This window comes from Bacillus rossius, chromosome 15, assembly GCF_032445375.1.
Source record: "Bacillus rossius redtenbacheri isolate Brsri chromosome 15, Brsri_v3, whole genome shotgun sequence".
Lineage (NCBI taxonomy): Eukaryota > Metazoa > Arthropoda > Insecta > Phasmatodea > Bacillidae > Bacillus > Bacillus rossius.
In genome coordinates this window covers 4,100,991-4,127,537 of record NC_086342.1, presented here as the reverse complement: position 1 = coordinate 4,127,537, position 26,547 = coordinate 4,100,991, and the positions used below count along the sequence as shown (strand labels likewise).

General features: G+C 39.2%; 1 protein-coding gene across 1 annotated transcript; it reads right to left on the bottom strand.

Moving 5' to 3' along the window:
• Nucleotides 1–333: 333 nt before the first annotated feature.
• LOC134539620 (protein MCM10 homolog) lies at nt 334–23,958 on the bottom strand. Its single transcript, XM_063381796.1, has 14 exons — nt 23,911–23,958; nt 22,471–22,636; nt 20,861–21,245; nt 19,166–19,328; nt 17,961–18,112; nt 16,463–16,558; nt 14,064–14,235; nt 10,917–11,254; nt 9,857–9,995; nt 8,401–8,521; nt 4,977–5,136; nt 4,558–4,945; nt 2,950–3,141; nt 334–1,747 (listed from the first exon to the last, which is right to left on the bottom strand). The coding sequence occupies exons 1-14, from the start codon at nt 23,920–23,922 to the stop codon at nt 1,640–1,642; spliced, it is 2,592 nt and encodes an 863-aa protein (XP_063237866.1). The 5' UTR covers nt 23,923–23,958; the 3' UTR covers nt 334–1,639.
• Nucleotides 23,959–26,547: the final 2,589 nt, after the last annotated feature.

The following is a 26,547-nucleotide window of genomic DNA, read 5'->3' as shown; positions in this document are numbered from 1 at the left end:
TGAAAAAAATGTCATTGATATTACCAGTGAAATGTAGTGTTGGTCAATGTCTAAATCTGAGCTTTCAATTAAATTTATTTATATTAGGTGATAAGTTTTTTAATTTCGTCAAACTATCAGTATATTTGATGAGGAACTGATGGACATTAAATATTTCTAATTAATGCCTTTGATTCTTAATTTAACAAAACTTCAAATTAAACAAAAACTGCACTTAGTTGGATGAAAACCCCCCTTTAGCTATATCCAATATGGCAAAAATCCTGTTCGAAGGTAGGATTTATTTTTGTTACAATTTCCAGTATTTTTGGCAAAAAAGAATAGTCAACCAAGTTTGATTCCATTATAATCTTTATTTGACCTGGGAAATTGTGTTAGTTCACAGCAGTACTCGCACGTTCGTCGATCAAGGAAGGAAAGTGTCTTCTCTTGAGACAAGGGTGTAAACATGTAACGACGTGCAGAGCAAGGTGGATGGTACAATCTCGTGTTTCAGTTTTGCATGGTTTCTGGTTTGTCGCAACCGCATAAGGAAAGTCCTGCCATGGTCCCTGGGTATAGGTGTAGCCCATTACTTCCTCGCTATCTTTCTTATTTATTTTTGTATGGTGTTAACCATTTGTAAACACTGGTTGTCGACAATACATTATGCCCAAATTAAATTTGATGAGGGGGGGGGGGGGGAACTCCAACGTTGGTACATTTGCTTTCCCTGCAAATCTAAAGCATGTCTGCCAGCTAGTAACCGAAGCCAGAGCTGGCAACCAAGTATTACAGATTATCCTAATTATTATCATTATTACGTCCAGAAACAGAATTACAGACTATTTATTGTTTAAAAAAAATAGGGAGACCTAAAATTATGCCAGAAAATATTGCATCAGCATTTCAGAGATAAAATCCTACTCGAGTCGCGTATGTAACAAGGGGCCAACCTTCAGCTTAAATAATTAACAAAAATTAATCCTTAAATTGAAAGCCTATGATTTTAAAAATATTTAATGAATGTTAATGGTTCATTACATCATTCCGGTATATTAAAAAAATACCACTCACAATTATTAAAACATTACGATATGTGATCATACGAGGTTTCAATACCGTACGAGTGTCGCTACAGTGGTCGTGTGTATTTTGTACTGCGAGGATTCTGATTGGATGAATCCATCCAACATCACAGAATATTCAGAGCAGGTTTAAAATGTAAATTTTTGCTTAAAATAATGGCTGTCATCCAATTCCATCAAAGATGTGATGTTTTTACGTCATGCCACGAAATTTACTTCAAGTCTAATTAAAAGCAATTTAATGACAAATTGAATACTGTAAGAAGGACTTATTCAATATTCACACTTTAACTATTCATTAGTGTATAAGGTTGAAAGACACCCAGTATAGCAGACATGGGACAGGAGGAAGGACGTATTGGTACACGGGGGAAAGGGGGGGGGGGGGGGGGGGAACTACAATTGTCACTGAAAATATAATTATTATTTTATAAAGTTTTTTTATAAATTAAAGTTTAAGTTGTTTGTTTTTAAAATAGTAACCAGCACAACCAACATACAAAATAAAACCAAAATCCAAAACTAGACACTTGGGTAAGAAAGTTGCAGATACTGCGAAGAGCTTGCGACGGTCACTCCGGGACAAGCAGGCCCAAGTTTCCGTTCGACTGCAGCGAACCAATGAACATCTCCTCGTCTCCGCGAATCGACAGTGACGTCGATATGCCAGCCTTCTTTTCCTGAAATGAAAAAAGCACGTGCAATTGAGGGGGAGAGTCCATATATATATAAAGAGATATTCTTATATTTGTCCTTATGTATCGTACCCACTACGAAAGTCTTACGTTTTTCAGTGGGCATGTTACTAAAACTAAACAAATTTCTTAAGTTTAAAATAGTAAGGAGATGAGTTGTTATTTGGGTTAAAATTTTGGTTAAAAATGATAATTACTTTGTGACTTCAGTTGCATGCTTGACATGCTTGGCGGTGTTGTTTCGGTTTTATCACAATTCACCACGCAATGGCTCTACAAGTAACTCGTAACCGTGACTACTTGCCGAGCGGAACTGCCGACTGGTTTCATCACAATTCACCACGCAATGGCCCTACAAGTAACTTGTAACCGCGACTACTCGCCGAGCGGAACTGCCGACTGGTTTCATCACAATTCACCACGCAATGGCCCTACAAGTAACTCGTAACCGTAACTACTCGCCGAGTGGAACTGCCGACTGGTTTCATCACAATTCACCACGCAATGGCCCTACAAGTAACTCGTAACCGTAACTACTTGCCGAGCGGAACTGCCGACTGGTTTCATCACAATTCACCACGCAATGGCCCTACAAGTAACTCGTAACCGTGACTACTCGCTGAGCGGAACTGCCGACTGGTTTCATCACAATTCACCACGCAATGGCCCTACAAGTAACTTGTAACCACGACTACTCGCCAAGCAGAACTGCCGACTGGTTTCATCACAATTCACCACGCAATGGCCCTACAAGTAACTCGTAACCGTAACTACTCGCCGAGTAGAACTGCCGACTGGTTTCATCACAATTCACCATGCAATGGCCCTACAAGTAACTCGTAACCGCTACTACTCGCCGAGCGGAACTGCCGACTGGTTTCATCACAATTCACCACGCAATGGCCCTACAAGTAACTCGTAACCGTGACTACTCGCTGAGCGGAACTGCCGACTGGTTTCATCACAATTCACCACGCAATGGCCCTACAAGTAACTTGTAACCACGACTACTCGCCAAGCAGAACTGCCTACTGGTTTCATCACAATTCACCACGCAATGGCCCTACAAGTAACTCGTAACCGTGACTACTCGCTGAGCGGAACTGCCGACTGGTTTCATCACAATTCACCACGCAATGGCCCTACAAGTAACTCGTAACCGCTACTACTCGCCGACACGGACGCACCTTGAGCATGGGGGCGCGCTCCCAGCGCGAGCTGGCGCAGTTCCTGCAGCTCCACACGGGGATGAGCTCGAGCGAGACAGTTCGGTTCCCGCAGTTGCCGCACCTGAAGAACCTCTTCACGCCATCCGTCACCTTCAGGGCGTGGCCCTCCGCCTTGCACAGCTGCGACGCCGAGAAGGCGGTGTACTTGCACTGGGGGCACGCCACAACCACCGCTACTCTCTTGCTTCAACAGAACTTCATTCAGAACTCCGTACTTCAATATATCAAATTTATTAAATCAGGCAAAAAAAAACAGAAAACACCTGGTCATCCGAGATATTCAAGGAGAGCAATGCTGGAAATGAATTTAAAAAAATTGTGTGTAATCTGATAAAATAAAACCCAAATAAAAATCTAAAACAGAACCCCTTGCAGATGCCATTTTACATACAGAGTGCATGACTTAAGACATCAAAAACCAACAGGTCTGAACGTCAGCGCTAGCTCTTGACCGCAAATGCCTCGTCTATCCGGACTAACTCGGACAAAAGGCAATCCAGATCATCGGGTATTATGTGTAATAAGCAAAACAAAATCCTTAAATAAGCAGCAGACTTACCGGTCATTATGAGTTTTGTAACGAAAATACCTTGTATACATGCCCTACATTGTTTTTTCACATCATTTCTTAGTAAAGAATAAGACCACTATCATCTGTTTCAAACATGTACGGTGTTTGAATGAAGCACGGTCACGCAAACACCTTATCGTTAATAGTTCGGCTGGAGCGGTGTCAGGCTGACGCTCCAAGTACGTCATGATGTTTGTCAGCTGGTGCACTTTCTTAAACTCAACAAAAAAAAAGTATTTTATTACTATAACTCTACCATCTCTGCAGGAACTGTAAAATGAATCAAACTAAAAAGTGAATATTTGGCGCACTTACAGTTACGTTCTTGCTAACGTAGTTAAAATTTTTATGTGAACATTAAATGGCTACAAATCTGATCTGGATTAATGAAAGCCGGATAGACAAGGCTTTACTGTACATTTTTAACGTAATTTCTTGACACAACATAATACACCAAAATATTTGGTAAAATAGTATAGCCAGGAAAGACTGCTAACAAAGTAATACACATGACTTTGTGATAAATCTAATTTTTATCAATTAAGATCTTTGAACATATTTTTGAATATACACAGTTAGGGGTAAATTAAATCTCGTCACCACTCTACGAAAAACCACATCAAACAAGAATGAGTAAGTTCAAATTCCTTGAATTTCTGTACTATTTTATATATTGAAACCTACCCCAAAGAATCAATAGTTTACAGTAACCCAGGAAGCAATAAGGACATACTAAATCTAAACACACTTGGATTAAGTACATAATATGGTGATTTAGGGTCGCAGGAGAAAATGAATCATCCGAAGCAATTTGAGTAAAAAACAGTGCCCGAATTATAGTTTACCACAACGCAAGGAATACAGGAAACAAGAAAATGTTACACACATTCTGAAAGTTTGTATGTAAGCATACAGGCATTAAGTGGAGGTGCGGACCATTTTAAACGTGGAACGCTGGCACACTGACAGAGCGCGTGCATCGGGGTCAGGCTCACCTTGAGGCAGGTGACGGCCTTGCAAGGGACCTTGTACGTGGACAGCATCTTGTCTTCCAGCTTCTCCTTCTTCTCCAGCCGGTCGAAGTACTCCTCCTCCGCCTCGCAGTCCCGGGCCTCCACCAGCTCCATGTGCCGGGACGAGGCCTCCAGGAGCGCCCGGAACCTGGCGTTCACCCCGGGCCTGGGGGTCTCGCCCCGGGCCCCTCCCTCCGGCCGGCCGGCCACGTCAGGCCTCGCGTGCTTGGGGGCTGCAAGGGCAGTCGCACACCAGTGGTCAGAGAGGAGGTGTCCATGTGCCGGGACGAGGCCTCCAGGAGCGCCCGGAACCTGGCGTTCACCCCGGGCCTGGGGGTCTCGCCCCGGGCCCCTCCCTCCGGCCGGCCGGCCACGTCAGGCCTCGCGTGCTTGGGGGCTGCAAGGGCAGTCGCACACCAGTGGTCAGAGAGGAGGTGTCCATGTGCCGGGACGAGGCCTCCAGGAGCGCCCGGAACCTGGCGTTCACCCCGGGCCTGGGGGTCTCGCCCCGGGCCCCTCCCTCCGGCCGGCCGGCCACGTCAGGCCTCGCGTGTTTGGGGGCTGGGTAATTCAGTAAATTTTTCAAAAACATTTTATGGGTTTTCCCCCTGTATCAGTTCTCAATCCGTGAATCGGCAATAGTTGAATCGGTATACAGTGAAACCTCGTTAATATTATCCCGCTTATTACGAATGACTCGTTAATATTACCTATTACTATTTCCCTGTGAAATATGCCCATTAAACACAATGAAGATTTGTTTGGTTAATACGAAATTCTCGTTATTATGTATAGCGAACAATAACAATTCCCGTCCGTATAAACAAACAGTCATGTTTACCGTTTAATACGAACCAAAGATTACCACAAAGATACGGCCCCGCCTGAGTATCCGAAGTGTGTTTTTAACTCTATGTTTTCAAAATCACTCGTTCGTGTGTTCGATATGTTAAGAAATCACTCGCGTTTGTACAATATTCGATATATTGAACTTCACGTGGGATGGTATTTACGTTCGATTTTGTACTTCCTTTGTATACATGATTCTGTGCCGGACCAATAAAATCAAAATATATGTTACGCCTAACGTGTTTAATATTTGTGTACGTTGTAATGAAAGTTTAAGTGAATTATCTCGTGAGAACTTTATTAAACTTTAGAATTTGTACGTACACACATAAAAATGGAGGCAAAACGTAAACGCAAGGAAATTGCATTGAAGACGAAAATTAAGATAATAAATTCAGTTCGTCAGGGTGAAAAAACGAAAACAGAACTTTCTGAAGAGTTTGGTATATCAAAATCAACCTTAAGTACAATTCTAAAGCAAGCAGATAAAATAGAAGAAGCGGTCAGGAAAGGTAGTAATCAAACTAAGAAAAGGATGCGCGTCGGTAAACATTCCGAATTAGAGGCCAAACTGCTGGAGTGGTTTCATCAAATGCGCGCCGCCAGAGTTCCAATTTCCGGGCCTATTATCCAAGAAAAGGCTGATCAACTGGCACTGCAACTCAGAATTGATGATTTCCATTGCAGCAAAGGATGGCTTCAACGCTTCAAAGATAGGCATAATTTGGCCACAAAATCCATTTGTGGCGAATCTGCAGCTGTCGACCAAACAGCAACGAGTGACTGGCTTCAGTCAGTACAGACCATCGTAAGTAAATTTGCACCACAAGATGTGTTTAATATGGATGAAACAGGGCTTTTTTTACAATCTGTTGCCCAATAAAACTCTAACCGTAAAAGGTGAAAACTGCCATGGCGGTAAACACAGTAAAGTTCGTCTTACAGTTTTACTATGTTGTAATCAAGATGGCAGTACAAAACTTTGACCCTTGGTTATTGGCAAGTCTGCCAAGCCAAGATGTTTCAAAGATGTTGCAGCAAAAAACCTGCCAGTAGATTACGAGGCAAACAGTAAGGCTTGGGTCACCACAAAAATTTTCCAGTTGTGGTTGTTAAAATTGGACAGGAAAATGGCGACTCTAAATCGCAAAATTTTGTTATTGTTGGACAACTGTGCTGCACATACTGCTCATGGTATGAAGTTGGAAAACATTACCTTACTCTTCTTGCTACCAAATACAACAAGTGTGACACAGTATAATACAGTGCTTGAAAAGAAACTACAGACAGCGCTTGGTGAAATACCTTATCAGGCAGTGTGAAAAAGGAAAGACTGAGCTTCCTAGATGGTCAGTTTTGGATGCTATCCGCAGTATAGCCATGTCGTGGGACAGCATCAGCCAAAAGACAATTGTGAATTGCTTTGCAAAAAGTGGTTTTGGCCAGCAAACTGTTGAAGAACCTGACTGTGATCAACCTTTAGAGGATTGGCAAGAGTTAAAAGAACATGTGCAAGTTGATAATGACTTCAATGAGTTTGTTCATATTGATGACAGTGTGTACACCAGTGCAAGATTAACTGCAGAAGATCTTGTTGGTTCACGAGGATTACAGGAAACACCAACGGCTGACGCTGAACAGTCACTTTGTGAGGGTGGTACAAGTCAGGATAATGATGGTGATGACGACAATGGTGAGGTAGTGCATAAACTTCCAAGCAAAAGTGACACAATCAGTGCTTTGCGTACACTGGAAAATGTACTTGCTGCAAGTGATGTGCCAATTGACTTGATTGCAGGATTTGAGAAGATATGTTCTGCTGTAAATGATATTTACAGAGATAAGTGTGTCCAGAAAAAAATTAATGATTTTTTTAAACCTATGTAAATATATCTTGCATACTTTGCATAAGAATTGCTATACACTCAACAGCAATTAACTGTACGGTAAATGTTAATCATTTTTGTCAAAACTTTGGAAGCAAATTAAATAAGAATACATACATACGTATATGTATACTAATTATCAGTCTGTTATAGTATATTTTATTAAAACTATTAAAATTGCTTCTAAGTGTATTTTGTTAGTGTGCATGTCAATATCTGGCTTCTATTACAATAATAATATTCCACATTTTTAGTGCTCTGACATGTAGGAATTCAATATTTCTTATCGAGTTCTTATTCTACCTATTGGCTCAAGAACCTCATTAATATGAACCTCGTTATTACAAACTGAAATATTTTACTCCCCTTCAGGTTTGTATTAATGAGGTTTCACTGTATCGGCGAAATTTTGCGAATGCGGACAACTCTAGTGTGTGTTCTTGCAGATCGGTAATTACATACTGTTTAAACCACACTTTTTCTTTGTTCGTTGGTAGAAGGTAACATGGGTGCTACTCTCAAATGTTAAGTGAACCATTAGGTGGTAAAGAAACACAAAATGTATCTTTAATTTGGTTAATTGCGTATTTCAAAGTACAATTGAAATTTTTTTTCCTGTTTAGCAGAAAATTTTTCCAAAAGAAACTAAAAAAAAAAAAAACTAACATCTCTAGCGACCTCTAATTTAGAAGTCTGCTACACTGTTGATGATGCTCGCCTTCGAACTAAATTCTAACACGCCATTACGTGCACTGCAACCCTCTGTAAGAGAGTTGTGAACGGGCCAAATGTAAAAGTTATGTTGCAGCTTTTCACAGATGTTAAGGTCATTCATGATTTCAAGCTGGACACTTACTTCTACAGATGCTTACACTATATAACAAAAAAAAAATCCTTAATTTTACTTACACCTGCTAAAATAATAATTAAGTGGATTAATGATGCAGCTTTTCCTGTTTGTTAAGCTACCTTTACTTGAAGCCCGAGCCATAGTCCTGGTTAAGATTTTAGTCCGTCATGAAGAAGGAAGATTTTGGGTTCTTTCAAGGATTATATCAAAAGGGTTGCTCTGTAAATGCAGCAAACTAACCACTTGTGTCTCCATCAGCTTCTCTCTTGGCCCTGGGCTTGTTCTTGTCAGCACCCGGGACTTTGTTGGGGTCTTCTCTCGTGATGGGCCCGTGCTTATGTATCCACTTCAGTGCATTCATCTGTCCAACAAAACAGAGAGAAAAAACCTTTATTGCTGTCACTGACCATGAAAAACACCTGTTCATGCTTTCCCCGAAAATTCCTTATCACAAAAGTACCATAATTAACAGAAGCCATTAATTTTTTTTGCCAAATCTGCAGCTTAGAAAAGGTGGGGGTCATTCTCGTAGTATTGCTAACTTAAGTATTTAATAGTCATATGTTGAATGTAAATTAGGACAACTGGCAGTGATTGTACTGAATGCGGCAGAATACCTGAAAACAAGAAGAGTCAGTGAATACATGTGTCCAGAAGACAATCTGAATTATGACAAGTCAATACTAAAGTTTAAATGAGAAGATATTTAATTTTAATTTTTTTGGAGCTTTAAACAATTCCTAATTGTAACAAAAAAAAATTCTAGGTGATTAGAAAATTACATCATACACAGCTTAATAGTCCTCTCAAATTAAAAAATATTAAATAGTTAATTCCTATTCCGTGGGAAATTCCTGACTACTGTAAATTCCCTATTCTGTGGAAAACACCCATTCTATGAAGAATCCTCCTCCCTGTGGGGGAAATCCCCTTTCTGTGAGTAAGTCCCAGTCAGATGTGCAGATTTGCCCGACGTTCAATTTTTTTGGTGTTTTAACTTTTCTTGTGCAACATGAGCAGGATGTTGTATAGCTTTCACGTAAACACTCTGAGAACCGAAATGACTAACGTTAATAAAAAAAAAGTAGATTCAAACAAAAAATAATGGAATAATCTTATCAAATTAGCGTATTGTCATCGGTCCTCGATAAATCCACAAAGTTCGAATGAAATCTGGCCGTTATAAAGTGGGTCAAAATCGCACCCAAAGGAGTCGGTTACAAACATACTGGTGAAGCTAATATAAAGTGTGTGTGTGTGTGTGTAAAAAAAAAAGGTTTGGTTTTTTCTAGTGTTGGGCCGATTCCTATAATATACCGATTCCGATTCTTAAATTAAAGGGTCGATGCAAGTAAATAAATACGTTGATCACCGTAATTCGTAAATCAGTAACGTAAAAAAAGATTGTATTATGTAGTTTAAAAATTATATTTGCATGCAATTCAATATTTTCATACGTTGCGTAGGAGATGTATTTTGCAAACTCTAAAAAAAAATGCAGGAATCGGTCATGGTCAATTCCAAAACCACTGTATTCTGAATCCCACGATTATACTGGAATCGGTGGAACCGACCGATTACGGAATCGGAATCGACCCATCACTATTTTTTTTCCCCAGCCCTGATATGAGCTACCCAACTGCCCGCCCTCAGCACACAGCCGGACGCGAGTGGGTCACAGATTGCAGGACACTACCTTGGCACGCTCCCGATGCACGACCCTGGGCGGGGTCAAGTCCACGAGCCCCGACGCCTGGACGCCGCGCCCCAGTTGGGGGACCACGGCCGCCAGCACGGCCTGGGGCGGGGAGCCAGCGGCTGGCGCGCTCTGGACCCTGCAGCACGCAACACGCACTGCTATCACACACACGCAGTGCCTCGCCAGCTTTCCGAAGCTACACTTCTTCAGGCGCATTGCGACAACATTCAACAGAGTGAATGTTTGATAATGCATGCGCAGCGTGCAACGAAAATTGACAGGATGAAGAAAAAAAAAGTCACATACAAAAAAACATTTATATATGTGCTTTAGTGATTGATATTGAATACTGGTCCATATAATTAATAACATTAACTTATTGTTTATTTTTTTATTTTGAGTGAATTTATACTTTACCCACCATATTTATAATATCACTCCAGTCCTTTTTTATTATTTTATTTCTAATAACTAGTTGCATATAAAACTATTTTTTTTTTAATACAGCAAGTAAGTATAACATCTTTTTTTTTTGTATGTGTCTCAGATTGTTTCTTGGTTGTGTTTCGAGTGTTTATATACTCCACCATAAAATAAATTACGGGGGTCATCGCTTTAAGTCCCACAGAATAGTGTTACCGACGCGAAGACCGCGCACCAGTTACGTGCCCGAGGCACAGAGACTTAGGAGGCACGTGATGCGAAATTCGGGTGTTGCACTCAGCAGCCCCCCCCCCCCCCCCTTGCTAGCGAAACCCGTGCACCGGGCCAGGCGACCGTTTTAAATCCTACCCAGGACACGAATGCACAGCCCTACCAACAATAAACAATTTCTGCTTGGAACTTGCAAATCAAAATTCTAGAGGAACTCTGGTTTTATATGTGTGTGTTCGTATTTTGTTAAAAAAAATTTATCATCAAAAAATTATTTTAATATCAAAAAAAAATTTAATTATTTTTTATTTCTAATACATTATATTATTTCAGATCAGAACTGTGCGAAATTTTAATGCAGCCTATACTATAAAATATATATATATATTTAATTGTAACTCACACGAGCTTGGTCTGCACCTTCTCTGGGGCCGCCGTGCGCTCCTCCTCGGGGCCCGGCGTGTGCGCGTTGGCCCCGGAGCTCTTGAGGGGCGCCCCGCAGAGCTTGCGCAGTCTCTCCTGGTCCTTCCTCGCCTGGCCACCGCCCGCGTCCAGCAGCGTGGAGATGTACTTGGAGCGGGCCTGGTTCTCCTTGCCGCCGCGGCCCGGCGGAGACGAGCCCGGGCCCCCGTCGGGATTGTAGAAGTCTGACAGCTTCCTCAGCCTCTCGCTGTCCTTGGACACCTGCTTGCTGCTCTTCTTGGCCGGCACCGCTATGAAGCTCTGGCCGCCGTAGAACACCTACCGGAGCAGACGAGAGGGGCGAGCTGGCGCTGTTTCACGTGATCCGCACATTCCACAACCTCTATTTACAATTAATAGGGCCTGGAAAAATTAGCATCTATTTATTACATAATTAGCATTTATGATGTTGAAAATTAGCATCTATTTTCCAGAAATTAGCATCTATTTTTGAGAAATTTGCATAAGATATTAAAGTTACATAACAATACAAGAAGTTGTAATAGTGTTTATACCCATTATGACGAATTTTAACACAAACCAAAATCATTAAACGGTATTTGTAAACAAACGTTTGACCACTAGTAATTTCAGATGGAAACAAACTGACGATTCGAGTTGACCAACTTCAGTACGCTAAATGTGCACCACAAAATGTATGATTTGTCCCTATGTAAAATATTGATCAGAAAAAAAATTTGAAGACTAAAGTGATTATCAACGAATGTAAAAAACCGCGTACTAAAATATTTGTAGTAGTTTTCAGCATTTAAAATATTTTCATTTTTATCTTTGCAAGTTCACTACGATCCCGTCAACGACCTAGATATTTTCTAGGTTGTTGGTTTCCGTGATGCGCTTCCCGGGAAATTTTGTTTTGTTAGGTTAGATACTCTTCATGAACAGGCAACACACGATGCAATGGCGAACGTAGGCGAACGTGATGTGATCTAACAAAACAAAATAACTGCGTCGATAAGTAGTGTGAACATTCTTTTCTAAACAACATTCAACGGTATCTTGAGTAAATCGTAAAGAATAAATTTACAAAATTACTTATTCTATACTATCATGCGTGATATTTGGTTAAGGAATGTTTTATAAATAAAGGTTAGGATTCGGATTTTATTCCTTCAACAAGCCTTGTCAGAAGCTATTGTTTACGGTAATTGTGTTATGGTGGCTATTTTCAAAAAAAATACTTTGAGGAATGTGTGTTCAAGCCATTTTGTTGCATTCTATAGTGGTTTTTCGCCCGATAATGGCAATTTTACCGCGATTTCGCAAATATAGCATTTATAACAACAATTAGTAAAAAATCGCATCTAACCTCAAAATTCGCAAAAAAATCGCATCTATCGCAAATTGCGAATTTTTCCGGCCCCTAACAATTAACTATAAGGATTGTTCAAACCAAAAGAATTATTCTTCATGTGAGTAAAAGCAAACATCGTTAACACATGAATACATACATTATAAAAATTATACTATAAGGTATGTGTATTTCAATAGGTATATCAAATTTATTAAATAATGCAAATACAGAAAACACCTGGTCATACGAGATATTCAAGGAGAGCAATGCTGGAAATAAATAAAAAAAAATTGTGCGTAAACTGAACAAACCAAAATAAAAAATATAAAACAGAACCCCTTAAAAAAAAAAATAATAATGATTTCGCAGTCTGGGTGATGGCAGACTGGAGCATGATATTTTTCTAATCAAGTTACCATTACTGGGAAATTTCCATGTTTTCTTTCAAGGATTTCAAGTAGGGATGGGCCGGTCGAATCCTCGAATCCCACTGAATCTCTAGTATTCGAAAGATTCGAAATTCAAGGGAAAAGATTCGGGATTCGAGGAAAAATATTGATGTAAATGTGGTACTTTAAAAACTTAAATGCTTACAATTTACTTGGCCTGTTTACGTTTTCCTTGGAACACATCCTATTGAGGTACAGAACAACCTCGTTAATACATGATGGTCGGGACCGAGATAATCACGGATTACCGAATTTCACGGAATAGCGATTAAAAGCCCGGTAGGTCTAGTCAAGCTTCTCAGACACCGGCGTGCAGCTGGGTTAAGGCCAAGGTCATGTGACGTAACATCTCCCGAGGCTTACTGCGCCTTGGCAGCAGATGGATAATAAATAGTAAACTCCCCATGTTAATTGGGACCCGCTGATGCCCGGATAATTGAAATCCTGTAAAAAATAAAAATAAACCCTGATAATCCGTTCACGGTAAGGGCCGGCCGTCTTGGAATAAGTGTCTCGCCTTAAAAAAATACAGCCAGACACGTCACTCACCAGCCAGGCGCCTGCCGTGCGTTGGCGGGTGGAAACAAACAAAGGGAGACGGGAAGCAGAAGTCCAGGACATCCCCCTCAAGTTTAAAGAGTGACAAATGTGACAGCTGAAAGGGGGGCGACAAAGGGTCGGTACAAACACGTTGCAGAGTTTGGCGGCCCACGCGATGGCTTGTAGTGTTTGCCGGCCGGATTCTACAGCAATTGATGAAGTGACCAGATTCTTACATGATCCTACAGTTAACCCAGAAATAAACATTCTCGAATACTGGAAAACTCAGTGTGCGTGTTCACCCAGGCTACATAAACTGTCCAAAAAATATTTGTGTTCACCACACGCGACAGTGTTCTCTGAATGTTTGTTCAGCACCGCAGGAAACATGTGACCAAAAACGGAATCGTCTTGATCCAGACCGTGTCAAAATCGTTGTTTTTTTAAAATAAAAATTTAAGGGTTAAATAATTCTGCATAATGTTTAATTTTTTCTCTTAACTTATAAATTATTTTATAATTAACCCTTGAGAACTGGATTCGGATTCGAGGGGTGGATTCGAGGTACTGTTTGGGATTCGGATTCGAGATTCGGATTCGAGAAAAATAGGATTCGAACCATCACTAATTTCAAGTGAATCACCCGACTGGTTCCTGACAAATTCCAGCTTCCTGGAGTTGAACCTGACTTTAATGCCTCTCACGGAAAGATCAGAGACTGTCTTAGACCTGAGGGCCGGCACGCGGTCGCGGGGGAAGAAAAGAGAAGATAAATGGGAGTTACCTCGTTCTTGCCCAGCACCTTGTTGCGCAGCTTGTCCAGGCCGCGCCCGGCGCACGGAGACTGCAGCTCCATCCGGCGCGAGCAGCTCTTGTACGCCGCCTGCAGGTGGTGCACGCAGTACTCGCACGCGCTCGCGTTCACGAATGACGTGCAGCTGTCGCCGTTCTTCTTCCTGGAACCGCGCGCCTCCCGCTACTCTGCCGGTCCTGACGCGGGACCGCGTGCGACGCTCCGAACACTCTCAACCCGGACCAGCGGTTCCCGAACCCCCTGGGATTCCGTGAGTCAGGACGTGTGTCGCATCAACCAGGCACACGATTACCGTCAAACAACTTTCTCCGAAGGAGTTGGGGTTTCCGCCAAAAAAGAAAAGTCGATCAATGCATACGGTTCCCTAGCCGGGAAAAAAAAATCGGGAACCGCGGTTCCAGATCGATTCCCCGAGTTTTCCGATTTTCCCTACCCGACCAAACATTTTTTTTTTCCTGTCTCATCAATCAATCATTTGCAAGACAAAATACACAAATTATAAACTACAAACACTTTATCGAAACACGTTTCAATCTTACCTAACATGAATTCAATCATTATTTTGTAAATGTGAAACGATAAATTTAAACTAATTTAACTGAAAAAATTTTTAAATTTCGCTAAAATATAATTATCACAAATATTAGCAAAAAAAATTTCATTTCAAATGTAAATTAGCGAACAGCATCTATAGCAAGATGCTAATTTTTCCGGACCCTGATTATAATAATAAGAGTTGCTTAAATTAGGCATCTGCGAGCAGAAGATTTTCACTTCGAGTCGAGCTCGGGCGAGTTTGCTAAAATACTCGCGAGTATCGAGTCGAGTTTGAGTTTTTTTTTTAAGTTTATTGCACATAAATTTACTGTGATGGAGTAATAAAATGTGAGAACTTTTGAGAAAAATATGGAAATAAAAAAAGAAACCATTATCATTGTTAGCCTACTAAATTAAAAAATTCGATATTCCTAAAGTATTTGGAATTTCTTATCTCCGCCGGTTGATTTGAAAAGAGGAAGTGAAAGAGCATAGAATAAAAGTATTTTCAGATTTTTAGCATTTTTTTTTCGCATATACCGTTACTCTACATATTTACCAAATTGTTTAACCTCAAAATTAGTGTCAAATATCTGTAACTTGTCATTAAGTTTAATCAATTTAAAGTAATAAAAATAGAAGCATTTTACTTAATTCAATTTACACTTGCAAAAAAAACTTACGCACAATAAACCTACATGGAAATTAAAGTCTTTTTCAATGTCCTGTAGTCTGAAATATGTTTACTCATGTCATCAAATGTAGAGCTGTACTGAAGAAGCCGATTTTGCCAATATTTAGTTGAATCGGCATTTCTGCCAACTTCCAATACTCTTGTTAATTTTCGACCGATATTACTGAAAAACGAAAGAGACTGCCATAAGCTAAAAATCCACGAGTACCCTTTTCACTTTTCGTAGTAGTACTACATTCTTTCAGATCACATTATTTCTTAGCAACATGTGCCAACCGTACATATCAAGATTTAACATCCTTTTTTTTTCAATAATGTTCTTTAATTTTAATATGTCCTAAATAAATACATTACCATCATGGTAAATACACATCTCGGTTATTACGGCAACTATAGTGCAAATGTGGTAACTATCATGCTTCTGCAGTAGTTATGGTATCTACAAAGAATCTTTAGTTCTTTTTATGGTAATTATCTTAAGATAACTATTGGAATTGTACTGTAGTTATGGTACATCATCCATATTTCTTCGTAAGTTGTTGTTCATTTGTATTTTCTTCATATTTATATTTACGTGCGCCATTACTGACAGGAATTTTCATAAAAATGTTAAACGGGACTTTATATCACACATTTAATGGTGTAAATGATGAGACCCCGGACAATTTAAATGCTTTTTACAGTAAAATGCGGGAAATGTTTCCGCATAAGGCGGGAAATACTTCCGCATAAAGGAGGAAAGTGATACATTAATGCTATGCGGAAAATTATAGAAGTAAAAAAAATTAATCACGGAAATTCGTAAATCCCGGGTACGTAAAAATGATGTGTTCATGTATACGGTCGATCATGTTACATTATAAAGTAAAGGATAATAGTGTTGTAAGACTTTTATTCCGATATAATGAGAGTTTTTTTTCTATAGGTACAGTGCAAGAAAAGCTCGCTCGAATTTCGAGTTGTTGAAAAGCCACGAGCTCGAGTTCGAGTATTACTAAAAAACTTGACTCGAAACTCGAATTTCGAGTACTCGCAGGTGTCTAGCTTAAATGAAACACTACAATTTTGATACTCAATCAAAAATTTTATTTAAAAAAAAAAAAAAAAAAAAAAAGATTTGCAGTAGCCTAGCACAAACCGGGCTTTGCACAGGCCGAAGTCCTTGGACGTCCCCATGATCATCACCTTCTGGGGGTTGTCCACGCTCAGGGTTGCTTCGTCCCCACTGCCGTCCCTGCAAGGCACAGCGCTCGTCACTGCCGTGTTGCCTCGTTACCACACAGGCAGCAACTCACAGTTAAGGAAAACAATATATGGTGAACTGCGATGAAATCGAAATTACACCACAAAGCACGTCAACACAATAACACACAACACCGAAATGCAAGTTAATACATTTAGCACCAAAATGTAACTAAAAACATGAAATCAATCAGCAATTTGACAAAACTTAACTCGGAGCACAAAAAATGTTATCTTTTATTAAATTTAATTATTTAGCATGACTTTTCAACCAAAATGTAGAAACTAAATGGACTGCAGAAAATTAATATCATGTTATTTTAATTAAGATCATACATCTCTTATTAGTTACAAATTTTACATTAATCACTTAAACATTTAAAAATATGGCAATTTATTTTTATCTTTTTGAGTAGTTCTTTTCGAGGCATGCTTATTACAAATTACTTTACTGTGTAAGTGCATCATTTATCAGTAAAAATTAGAATATTTTGGTGAAAAAAATTTTAAGAAATATTTTTGTTTCACATTTGTTAGGTTATAAAATATTTTTAAGAATAAACAAAATGCATATAAATAAAAACATTAAAACCGAAATACCCTCTTTTACACAAAATTGACCTCAAAATAAAAAAAAAAACATCAAAACTTGTTCATACTAATGAACAAGGAGGAATACATCTGACTGGGACTAAACCACAGAAAGGGTATTTCCCCACAGGAAGATGATTCTCCGTAGAATGAGTGTTTCCCACAGAATGGGAATTTACAGTAGTCAGAGATTTTTATCCCATGTAATAGGAATTAATTAATGAATTGTAGTCAAAGTGTCAAAAAAAGAGGTACCTAATAAATAAATTTATTATTAAAAAAATCCATATTTAGAGAAGTATTTAGCTGGATATATTTTACAACTTATTCAGATAATTCAAATAAGATCTTGATTAGTATATAATTTTTTTTCCCCCCCCCTGTAAATCACAAGAAACATTAATAAGCAAACTAGTGTTATTAGAGTGGAAATAACCTTTCATGAAAATTTATTAAGATATTTTGTGTTACTTCATAAATTTGTTATTAATTTGTTATATATAATGTCAATTTTTAATTTGTTTTTATAATGTGAAAATTAATTATTTGTTGTAAATAAATTGTAAAATAATTGTATAGTCATGTCCAATACGGTGATGTGCAAAACATATATACGTACTGTATTTATTGGACAAAATAAAATGAAATATTCTATTTTAAAATGCATTATTTAAAAAAATATATAAATATATATATATAAACTACTTGGTTTGAATCAGCCAACCCTGTTCACGAATGTTAAATTTTTTCCCCAGATACACGCAGACACGTAATCGCCCAACGAGGCGAGGGGCCGCACGCACCGGTTATCCAGAGGCTTTGGGTTCAAGATGCCGACGACGGAGCCCACGCTCGTCTTCCAGTGCTCCTTGAAGCACTTCCCGAACAGGAACACAGACGCCGTCTTCAGCCCCGCCTTCAGGTCGCTGATCCTCCAGATGGCGTACTCCGCCCCCTTCATCAGGGCCAAGGTCACACCGTGAATTACGATCAAACCGAAATGACATGTCAATACCCCCACCAAGCACCAGAATGCAGTTAAAAATCATGAAACTTATCAGCGCTTTCAATCCACACTTAACTCTAAATGACAAATAAGTAAACTTTTAAAATATTTAAAAAAATTCAATGAAAGTATAGTTTATTTAGCATTAAGTTTGTACCGCAGTTTACGGAAAAAATATCGGATAACAGTTACCTATTTTTAACCTTGAAACTGTTATTACTTATTATTTACTCATTTTTACATTACGACGTTTGTACATTATGATATATTTTAAAAATAAATTTTAAAAAAATAATAAAAGCAATAACAACAAAATCTCCTGTTTCACAAATGAACTTGGCCTGAAAATAAAACCATATAGGCCTACTCTCATCTCTATGTGTAAGTGAATGATGTGTCAGTCAAAATGAGACTATTTTGGTGAAATAAGTACATACTAAGAAATATTTTAGTTTCATATTTTTTTCTTAATAATACACTATTTTTATGAATAGAGAGACAGTATATTAAATAATAACAATAAACACTGAAATCTCATTTTTAAAAACAAAATCAACCTAAAAAATAAAAACCATAAAATCTTGTCTCTAATTATCCCAATTGCCAAAAAAAAATCAAAGGATAGACCCACGCAGGCAATCTGACACCGTATCACCTTGGAAGGAGGGGTGAAAAATCTGACCAGTTGACAAACCGATGATGATTAAGAACTACAGCTGTCAAAAAAGTTAGCAGGCAAAAACCTGCAAGTGAGCCGGTTAATGCCTTGTGGCTTCGTGAGCAACTTTATCCTCGCTTCTGAGACGCCCAGGGCCCAGCCTAGAAGTTAACTCGGTTCATTTGCACGGCGATGTAGGTACGTACAGAGTCCTCCGTACCGGAAGCAAGGCTAGCTAGTGCACCATCCCTCCCACGACAATCCATGTCCGACCTCCGGGTGTTCGGTTGCTAACTGGTCTGTAATTCAACTGCGGTGAGCCGGCAGGGTCAAGTGTGCCGCACCTTCTGGGAGGTCCGGGTGCCGGACTTGCTGACAACCACTCCGCCCACCACCCAGTCGCCCGAGGGGTCCTCGCGCAGCAGGTGTCGCTTGAGGGCAGCCAGCGGGACCACCTGTCGCCCCACAACCCGCTCCTTCAGCGCCAGCGACGAGATCAGCGGCTTCCTGCGCCCACACACACAACCTTCCCGTTTCTCCAACTGACCAACTTTGTTCGAGCAGAACATTTACGAGACAAGAAGAAGGAAAAAAATCTAAGTATATTTAAATGAGCGAATCCAATGTTTCAAAGCTTTGCAAGCTGCGCTCACATAAACATAGCGCAACCTTTCCATTTCTCCAGCTGACCAACTTCGTTCAAGCAAAACATTTACGAGACAAGAAAAAAAAAAACTAAATATATTTAAATGTGAGAATCCAATGTTCTAAAGCTTTGCAACCTGCGCTCACACAAACATAGCGCAACCTTTCCATTTCTTTAACTGACCAACTCTATTCAAGCAGAACATTTACGAGACAAGGAAAAAAAAAAAAAACTAAATATATTTAAATGAGCGAATCCAATGTTTTTAAAGCTTTGCAAAAAAAATTCAAAGTTTCACATCAGATTGCAAAGCTTAAGAAATGACATGAACAGCAAAATTTACTGGTGAAGTCAAAACAGATTATTAAAAGGAGTTTCGATTTGATTCGCTTACTGGAAGCTTCGCACAGGCAGAGACGATGGAAGACATGAGATCGGAATGGGGCACCGACTAGAGGGGGGAAACACAAGAAAACCCACCAGCTTATGGCAATGTCCGCCAATTTTCCCATTTTCCAAAAATCAGAATTCCACCCTGGGAATTGAACCCAATCACCTTGATAGGAGGAAATTGATTTGAACAATCACACTGATGAAACTAAAAACATTTCCTAGTTTATTTACTACATTGAGACTGTTTTAAATTCAAAATCTTACATTTGAGGTCATCTTACATTCAAGATCGTTGTACATTCTAAGTCGTCTTACAATAAAAAACATTGTTAATTTTAAGTGAGTCTGAAATGTGGTTGGGGAATTCTGTACGCTATATGGCATGACCCTGAACAATGTTCAAGACTGTCTTGGATTCGACATTGTCATATATTTAATGTTTCACTAAATTTTATTTTGTATTTTGGAACATTTTATACTGGAGGTATTTCTGCATAACTCACTATATATGATGTTAGAAAAATTTTAACACAGTTCAAATTAGAAAAGAAAATATTAGTCCAAACTAGTACAGTATAAGGTATAACCATATAAAACAATCGACAATTCAAAAGTACTTAAAGATTTGCGAATCAAAAATTTTAAATTTCATTGACTTTTGTTTACAGAATTTATCAAACATGAAAATGTAAGTTTTATATTGATTGCACTATCTAATATTCACACAATCTTAATTTAACCACCAATTTTATTTTTTTGTTGATGCTTTAAGTGACACGTGAGGAAGGAAAAGGTAAATCGTTGAAACCTACTCCACAATAAAAAATATAAAAAAGGAACAGGTTTCTTGCCATGCGTCACTTAACCTTTCAGCAAAAAGTAATTACAGTTTAGCACTCTATGCAAATAAATCTGTTTTAAGACTCAGCTAAACACAGCACTTCAGAACTTTAAATCGACCAGATGAAAGGAACGGAGACGACGGCGAACACGAGCTTACACCATCCGTATCCCGAAGACGGGATCCGCGTCCAGCTCGGCGACGGAGGGGCGCCTGGGGCTCGGCCCCGCGGGGGCAGCGCTGACCGGCGGCCGAGGGCTCCTCCAGGCCGCCCCGGGACCCGCCCGCTGTCCCGGGCCTCCGGCAGGCGCCGGGTCCACGCTCCTTCCTGCCAGGAGGTGCTTCACCGAGCGGCCGTACGCCGTGTAGTTCTGCTCCTCGAAGTACTTGTTGTCCTCGTCGTCGGAGGAGTCCATGTCGCCCGCGCGCACCTGGCCGCTCCCGCGCGTCTCCAGGAAGTGGCTGGAGAGCTGCTTCCTCGGCGCCGGCTCACCGAGAGGCGACACTGGCACGGCCGCCTGCAACTTGTCGGGCTCCGCACGGCCTGAGACACAGACACGGGCACTTCTTCACCAAGTTGCTTTCTACTCCCACCTACTAGAGGCACGCCAGTCTGCCCTATGGTTAGACCCACGGAAATTTCGCGGATTCATTTAGTCGCAAGCTAGAATGCAAACCTCCACACTCCCGCACTGTGTTCGTGATTGGACCGCAGTTGTCTGGACACGCCCCTCTACGACCGTGAGCCAACAATGTCCAGCTGGGAGAGAAGCAAGCGAATCAGGCAGTGCCAAATAACAAGGATAAGAATGTTCTCGCTAAGAAATCAACCAATGGGAAAGTGAACATGGGTCGAGCACACCTACTACTATGAATATTCTATCCTGAGGCCAGAAGAATTCGCGAAATTTCCGGGTCTCTACCTATGGTGCATTAGTTCTTACAGCACGACTTTCCCACTAGTCAAGTTCCTGTATTTACTCTGATAACAGCATACCTGAATTCCTAATGGTTTCTGAGAAACCACCATTTATAAACTTACCTTACAATGTGCGTCCGCTAACGCGGCCGCCACCATTTTTCGCTTTCCCGTGTGGGTCTGCGCATGTGTATGATTTGGAGAACTCGAGTTAAATCGTGATAATGGTCCATTACGTTAGGTTAGCTACATTAAAAATACTTCGAAACATCGAGTACGGTTGGTTGGGTCAGTAAGTATAGCTACATTAAAAATACTGTATAATATTTTTAATGTTTGCTTAGGAATTACCAAATTAAAATGTAGCTATCCTGACCCAACCAACCGTTCACATTATTTCATAGTATTTTTAATGTAGCGGTACTATTCCAACCAATGGTCCACATTGTTTTGAAGTAGTTTTAATGAAGCTAACCTATTGCAATTGACCATTTTCACAATTTAACTAAAGGCCCACGCGGAAAAGGAAAAAATTGTTAATAGCTGTGTCAATGCACAGGTATTGTAATGTAATCTATTAATGGTGATATCTCAAAAAAACAGTAAGAATATAGAAACGCTTTTTACAGGGTAAAAATAGGAACATCTCTAGTGTCCAAAAAAAAGTATTTTCAGAATTGTATTATTACTTCACGGAAAAGCAGCGCTGTGAGAATATTACCAAACTAAACACGAACGGACAGTAGAAGAAGAAAACATTCTAGAGAAAAACTGAAATATGAATAATTAGAAAAAAACTAAAAAGGAAACTAGGAAGACAAAAAAATGAAAGGGGAGGATGGCTTGTGACCTGGGAGCAGGGCGGCGCCGGGCGAGGGGGCGGGCGCAGCCTGCTGCGACGGCCGAGTCGCGCCAGGGGTCGTGGGGGCCGGGGGCTCCACCTCCTCTCGCAGCAACGCCTCCAGCAGCCCGATGTCGCAGTCCAGGTCGCCCATGCTCACAGACTGTGCCGGCCCCTTCCGAACAAGACATTCCCAGAGTGTTTCAGTTGGAACATTACCACCCAGACACAGTGCAGTCACGAAACTGAGCGAGGTGATGCTTCGACTCGAGCAGGGCTGCCAACTTACAAACACATCAGCAATCGCATTTATCCTTACAGTAGTACGAGATTAAGTTCACTACAAATAGTAGACTCTAGAAAATACTTAACACACTTATATAGTAATGAGCTAATCCATCCAGTAAACAGTTTAAAAAAAAAAAAAATTTAATTGTCTAAAATTTTATAAAAAAAAACTAACAGGGTTAATCTTATTTTTAAGTATTTTACATATATCTTATTATTAACATTATTTTAATAATGCATGCATTGTATTTTTATTTTATTTTAGAATCTCCTTGGGGATAAATTAATTTTTTGTAATACTATTAATAAGAATAATAGAATATAGCCAAACTGCATTTTACCAAAATTATTGTGCCAAAAATATTTGCGAGATTTATCATAAAACATGCTGATACATGCAATATTTCTGATGTGCCATTACGTTTTTTTCCGCATTAAATAAAATATACGCCGTAATTCCAACAAACCACAATTCCGTGACTGGGCGTACAAATCTGTAAGAATTACGGAAAATCCGTAATGCTAGACATATTTGCTCGAATTTGAAGTTCCTAGGTTTGAAACCCTGTCCAGCCACTATGCTTTTAGTTATCCATGGGATCCTGAAACCACTGCACATAATTCTAGGATAGTTCCTTACAATAGGCCATGGCAGATTCCTTCGCCCAATTTCCCCAACTTTTAAAGAATTTTTTCATTTGTCATACACTCGTCAACAAAACATAAAATCAATAGTATTAATATGAACCCATATAAATGAACAATTATTGGGTTATGTATGGTTTAGAGTTTTACATTTAAAAAATTAAAAATTTTAGTTGATTATCTTGCTTGAACTTATTTTTTTTATTGTGGTCTGTTTCTTTCCGTTTTAATTGCATATCTAAGCCACTCTAGTGTCCGCAACATGAATAAATTATGCCTGAACGGTCACACCCTTCTACTTACAGTTTTTGATGTTTAGTTCATTTAAACATAACCACATATTATATGTTACACATAAAAAATTATATGTATTTTATTGCAGAAAATAAATCCAAAATTCTCACTAATTAAAATTTTTATCCTACATTAGACCAAAAATATTTGTGGAAAATTCAGAAACAATTACAATAGTACACATTTATTTAGATATAGATTCTCAAAATACAAGTTTCTTACTTCGAAAAACATTTCAACTTTTTACTAGGCGTGAAATTTAAAGCCATCCTAAAACAAATCAACAAATATTAATTAAAAAGTAAGCAAAATACCTGCGATACTCTATATATTAAATTGACAATTCAACAAGAATTCCTAATGAATTCTATTTGTCAACAAACATCTTTCCCGCGTAAACCTTCACATAGAGTAAATAAAATACAACATGCAAACACAAAGTAGAGCAGAATACATACATGTGATCGCGTTGACTGTACTTTTAACAGATTTTCCACACCATAGAGTAATGAATAGAGAAACAAGTCAGTACACGGAAACAACTGTTTTAAAGAACTGTTTTATATGGAGTTTGTTATTTTCAATAATTTTTATTTTAAAATTAAGTGTTGTTTGTGTGTTTTTCTTTACATTCGGAAATCTAAGTTAGCCGTCACTGGTTTCTTTTAATAGTTTGCTGTCAAGCATAATGGCGCGGAAGTTTGAAGTTTCGAATCCATCTAGACTTCGAATGATGTGTTCTGGACCTCTGGGATCTAGAAAGAGCCGCTCCTGCTAATACAGCAAACTATAAAGTGAAATAGTTCCATCATCCACTGTATTAGGTTTAAATTGAAAGTCGAATCAAAGTGTGATACAGGACATAAGATATGGGTGTTTTGTGTAATTTTAGCCAACATTACTGTATTTGAGACCAAATTAGGTTGTCCAATGTATTGAAAGAAAGTTATTATTGAACTTAGAGATTTATGGCGGTATTCCAAGACGTTTCAGTAAGGTAGCGAATATGCACTTCCTTGTTGGGCAACTGCCGTACCCTAACTCTCGTGTCATATTCCAAAAGTGTCCTAACTGAACCCCTGTAAAGTATCAGATCGGCAGCCGTTTTAATAAACGAGGACTTGTGCCAGGCTATAAACAGTTGTACTTCGTGGAATCCATCGTAATTTTAGCTTATTTTTTAAAACTATGGAATTATAATGTGAAATAAAATATTTAATTTTGGTGGTACAAGAATAAACGATGAATTTTTGGGCCGTAATTGTGTTTGCTGTTTTTTAAGATATTAGGGGGGGGGGGGAGAGAAATTGTAATCGTAAAAGTTCCATTAAAGTTCATTAAAAAGGAAATATATATATATATATATATATATATATATATATATATATATATATATACAGTTATGGATCAAATCGGCAACAGATAGGACACCAAAAATCAGTGCCCTAAAAATAAGGGACTGGTCGTGTCCTATCATGCACTTGGAATATGGTTAGGGAACAGGTATTGCATATTCAACACCTTAACCCTTATTTTTGTGTATTGGAATACGGCCCTTAGTATATTAAACTAACTGAATTTTGTAGGAGAAAACTGCATTTAAGTATTTATTTTGAATTTTTGAATTTCGAACTTAGAACAGTGGGTTGAGTGATATAATCGTAATACCCTACCCGAGTTAAACCTATGTGATATATATTTTCTTAAATTAATTTAGAAAACTGTTCGAAATGAGTTTTAATTGATGAAGTTGCCGGAATTATTTAAAAATGATTTCCTTTTGTCACATAAGCTTGACGACATACATTGGTGCTCTTCCAAGCCGCACAAACCACTATGGCTCATCGACCACTATGGCGCATCACCGCTTCGCCTGGGCATGTGCGATCCGAATTCACCTGCAGTGCAGCAAAAGGGGCAAACTAGTGCAATGCCACGAACAACCAGCTGCCACCGATGTATCGATTGACGCTCAAGAGGCAATAGAGTGATGCTATTTCTCCTCATAATATTGATATTGTGTTAATTAACTGTTATACTATTTTTGTACAGGGTAGGACACTAAAGTAATAATTAACAAATTATGGTTTAGCACTACTAGGCTTGGAACATGGCTCGAATTACTCTTTCGTACACGGCACGTTTTCGCGGGAAGCCGAGCCACAGTGGCACGCGAAAACCATGGTCTCGGTCAGTTCCATAGAAAAGAGAGTATATATATAGTATATGAAGTAGTATATATATACAGTGAAAGTAAACACCGATCGAGTAGCGATACGAGTGGCATGCTGTTGCTAATAGGCGGCGTTCACTGGAAGTGGCACGACTATAAAACCCAATTAATAAAAAAAAATATTATTCAGCAATGAAAGCCGTGCCATGCATGGAGGAGCTTGCCTGGGCAATCAGTGAAAGTAAACACCGATCGAGTAGCGATACGAGTGGCATGCTGTTGCTAATAGGCGGCGTCCACCGGAAGTGGCACGATTATAAAACCCAATTTATAAAAATAATAAAATACGAATGCTCCTTCTTCATTCGCCTGTCAACCTATATGCCGACAGTTATTCCACTATAATTAAGCAAATAGCTCTAATACCATAACATTAGACTATATAATATAGTATTTAAAAAAAAACAGTTTTAGTTATGCTTAATTAAAGTACCCCTAAGGCATGTTAGCACGGCCTCGCCCGCGCAAAATGCATTTATTATAATAAGTGTAGTTTGTAGGATGTTTAATTTTCTTTCTTCTAGTTATAGCTGCTGCTGTCTGGAGCAGATGTGAGTGGTTCGTGTTTAAACTCACCTCCAGGGGCGCTTGCATCCCTGGCCATCAAATTCCAATCCCGGAGAAGA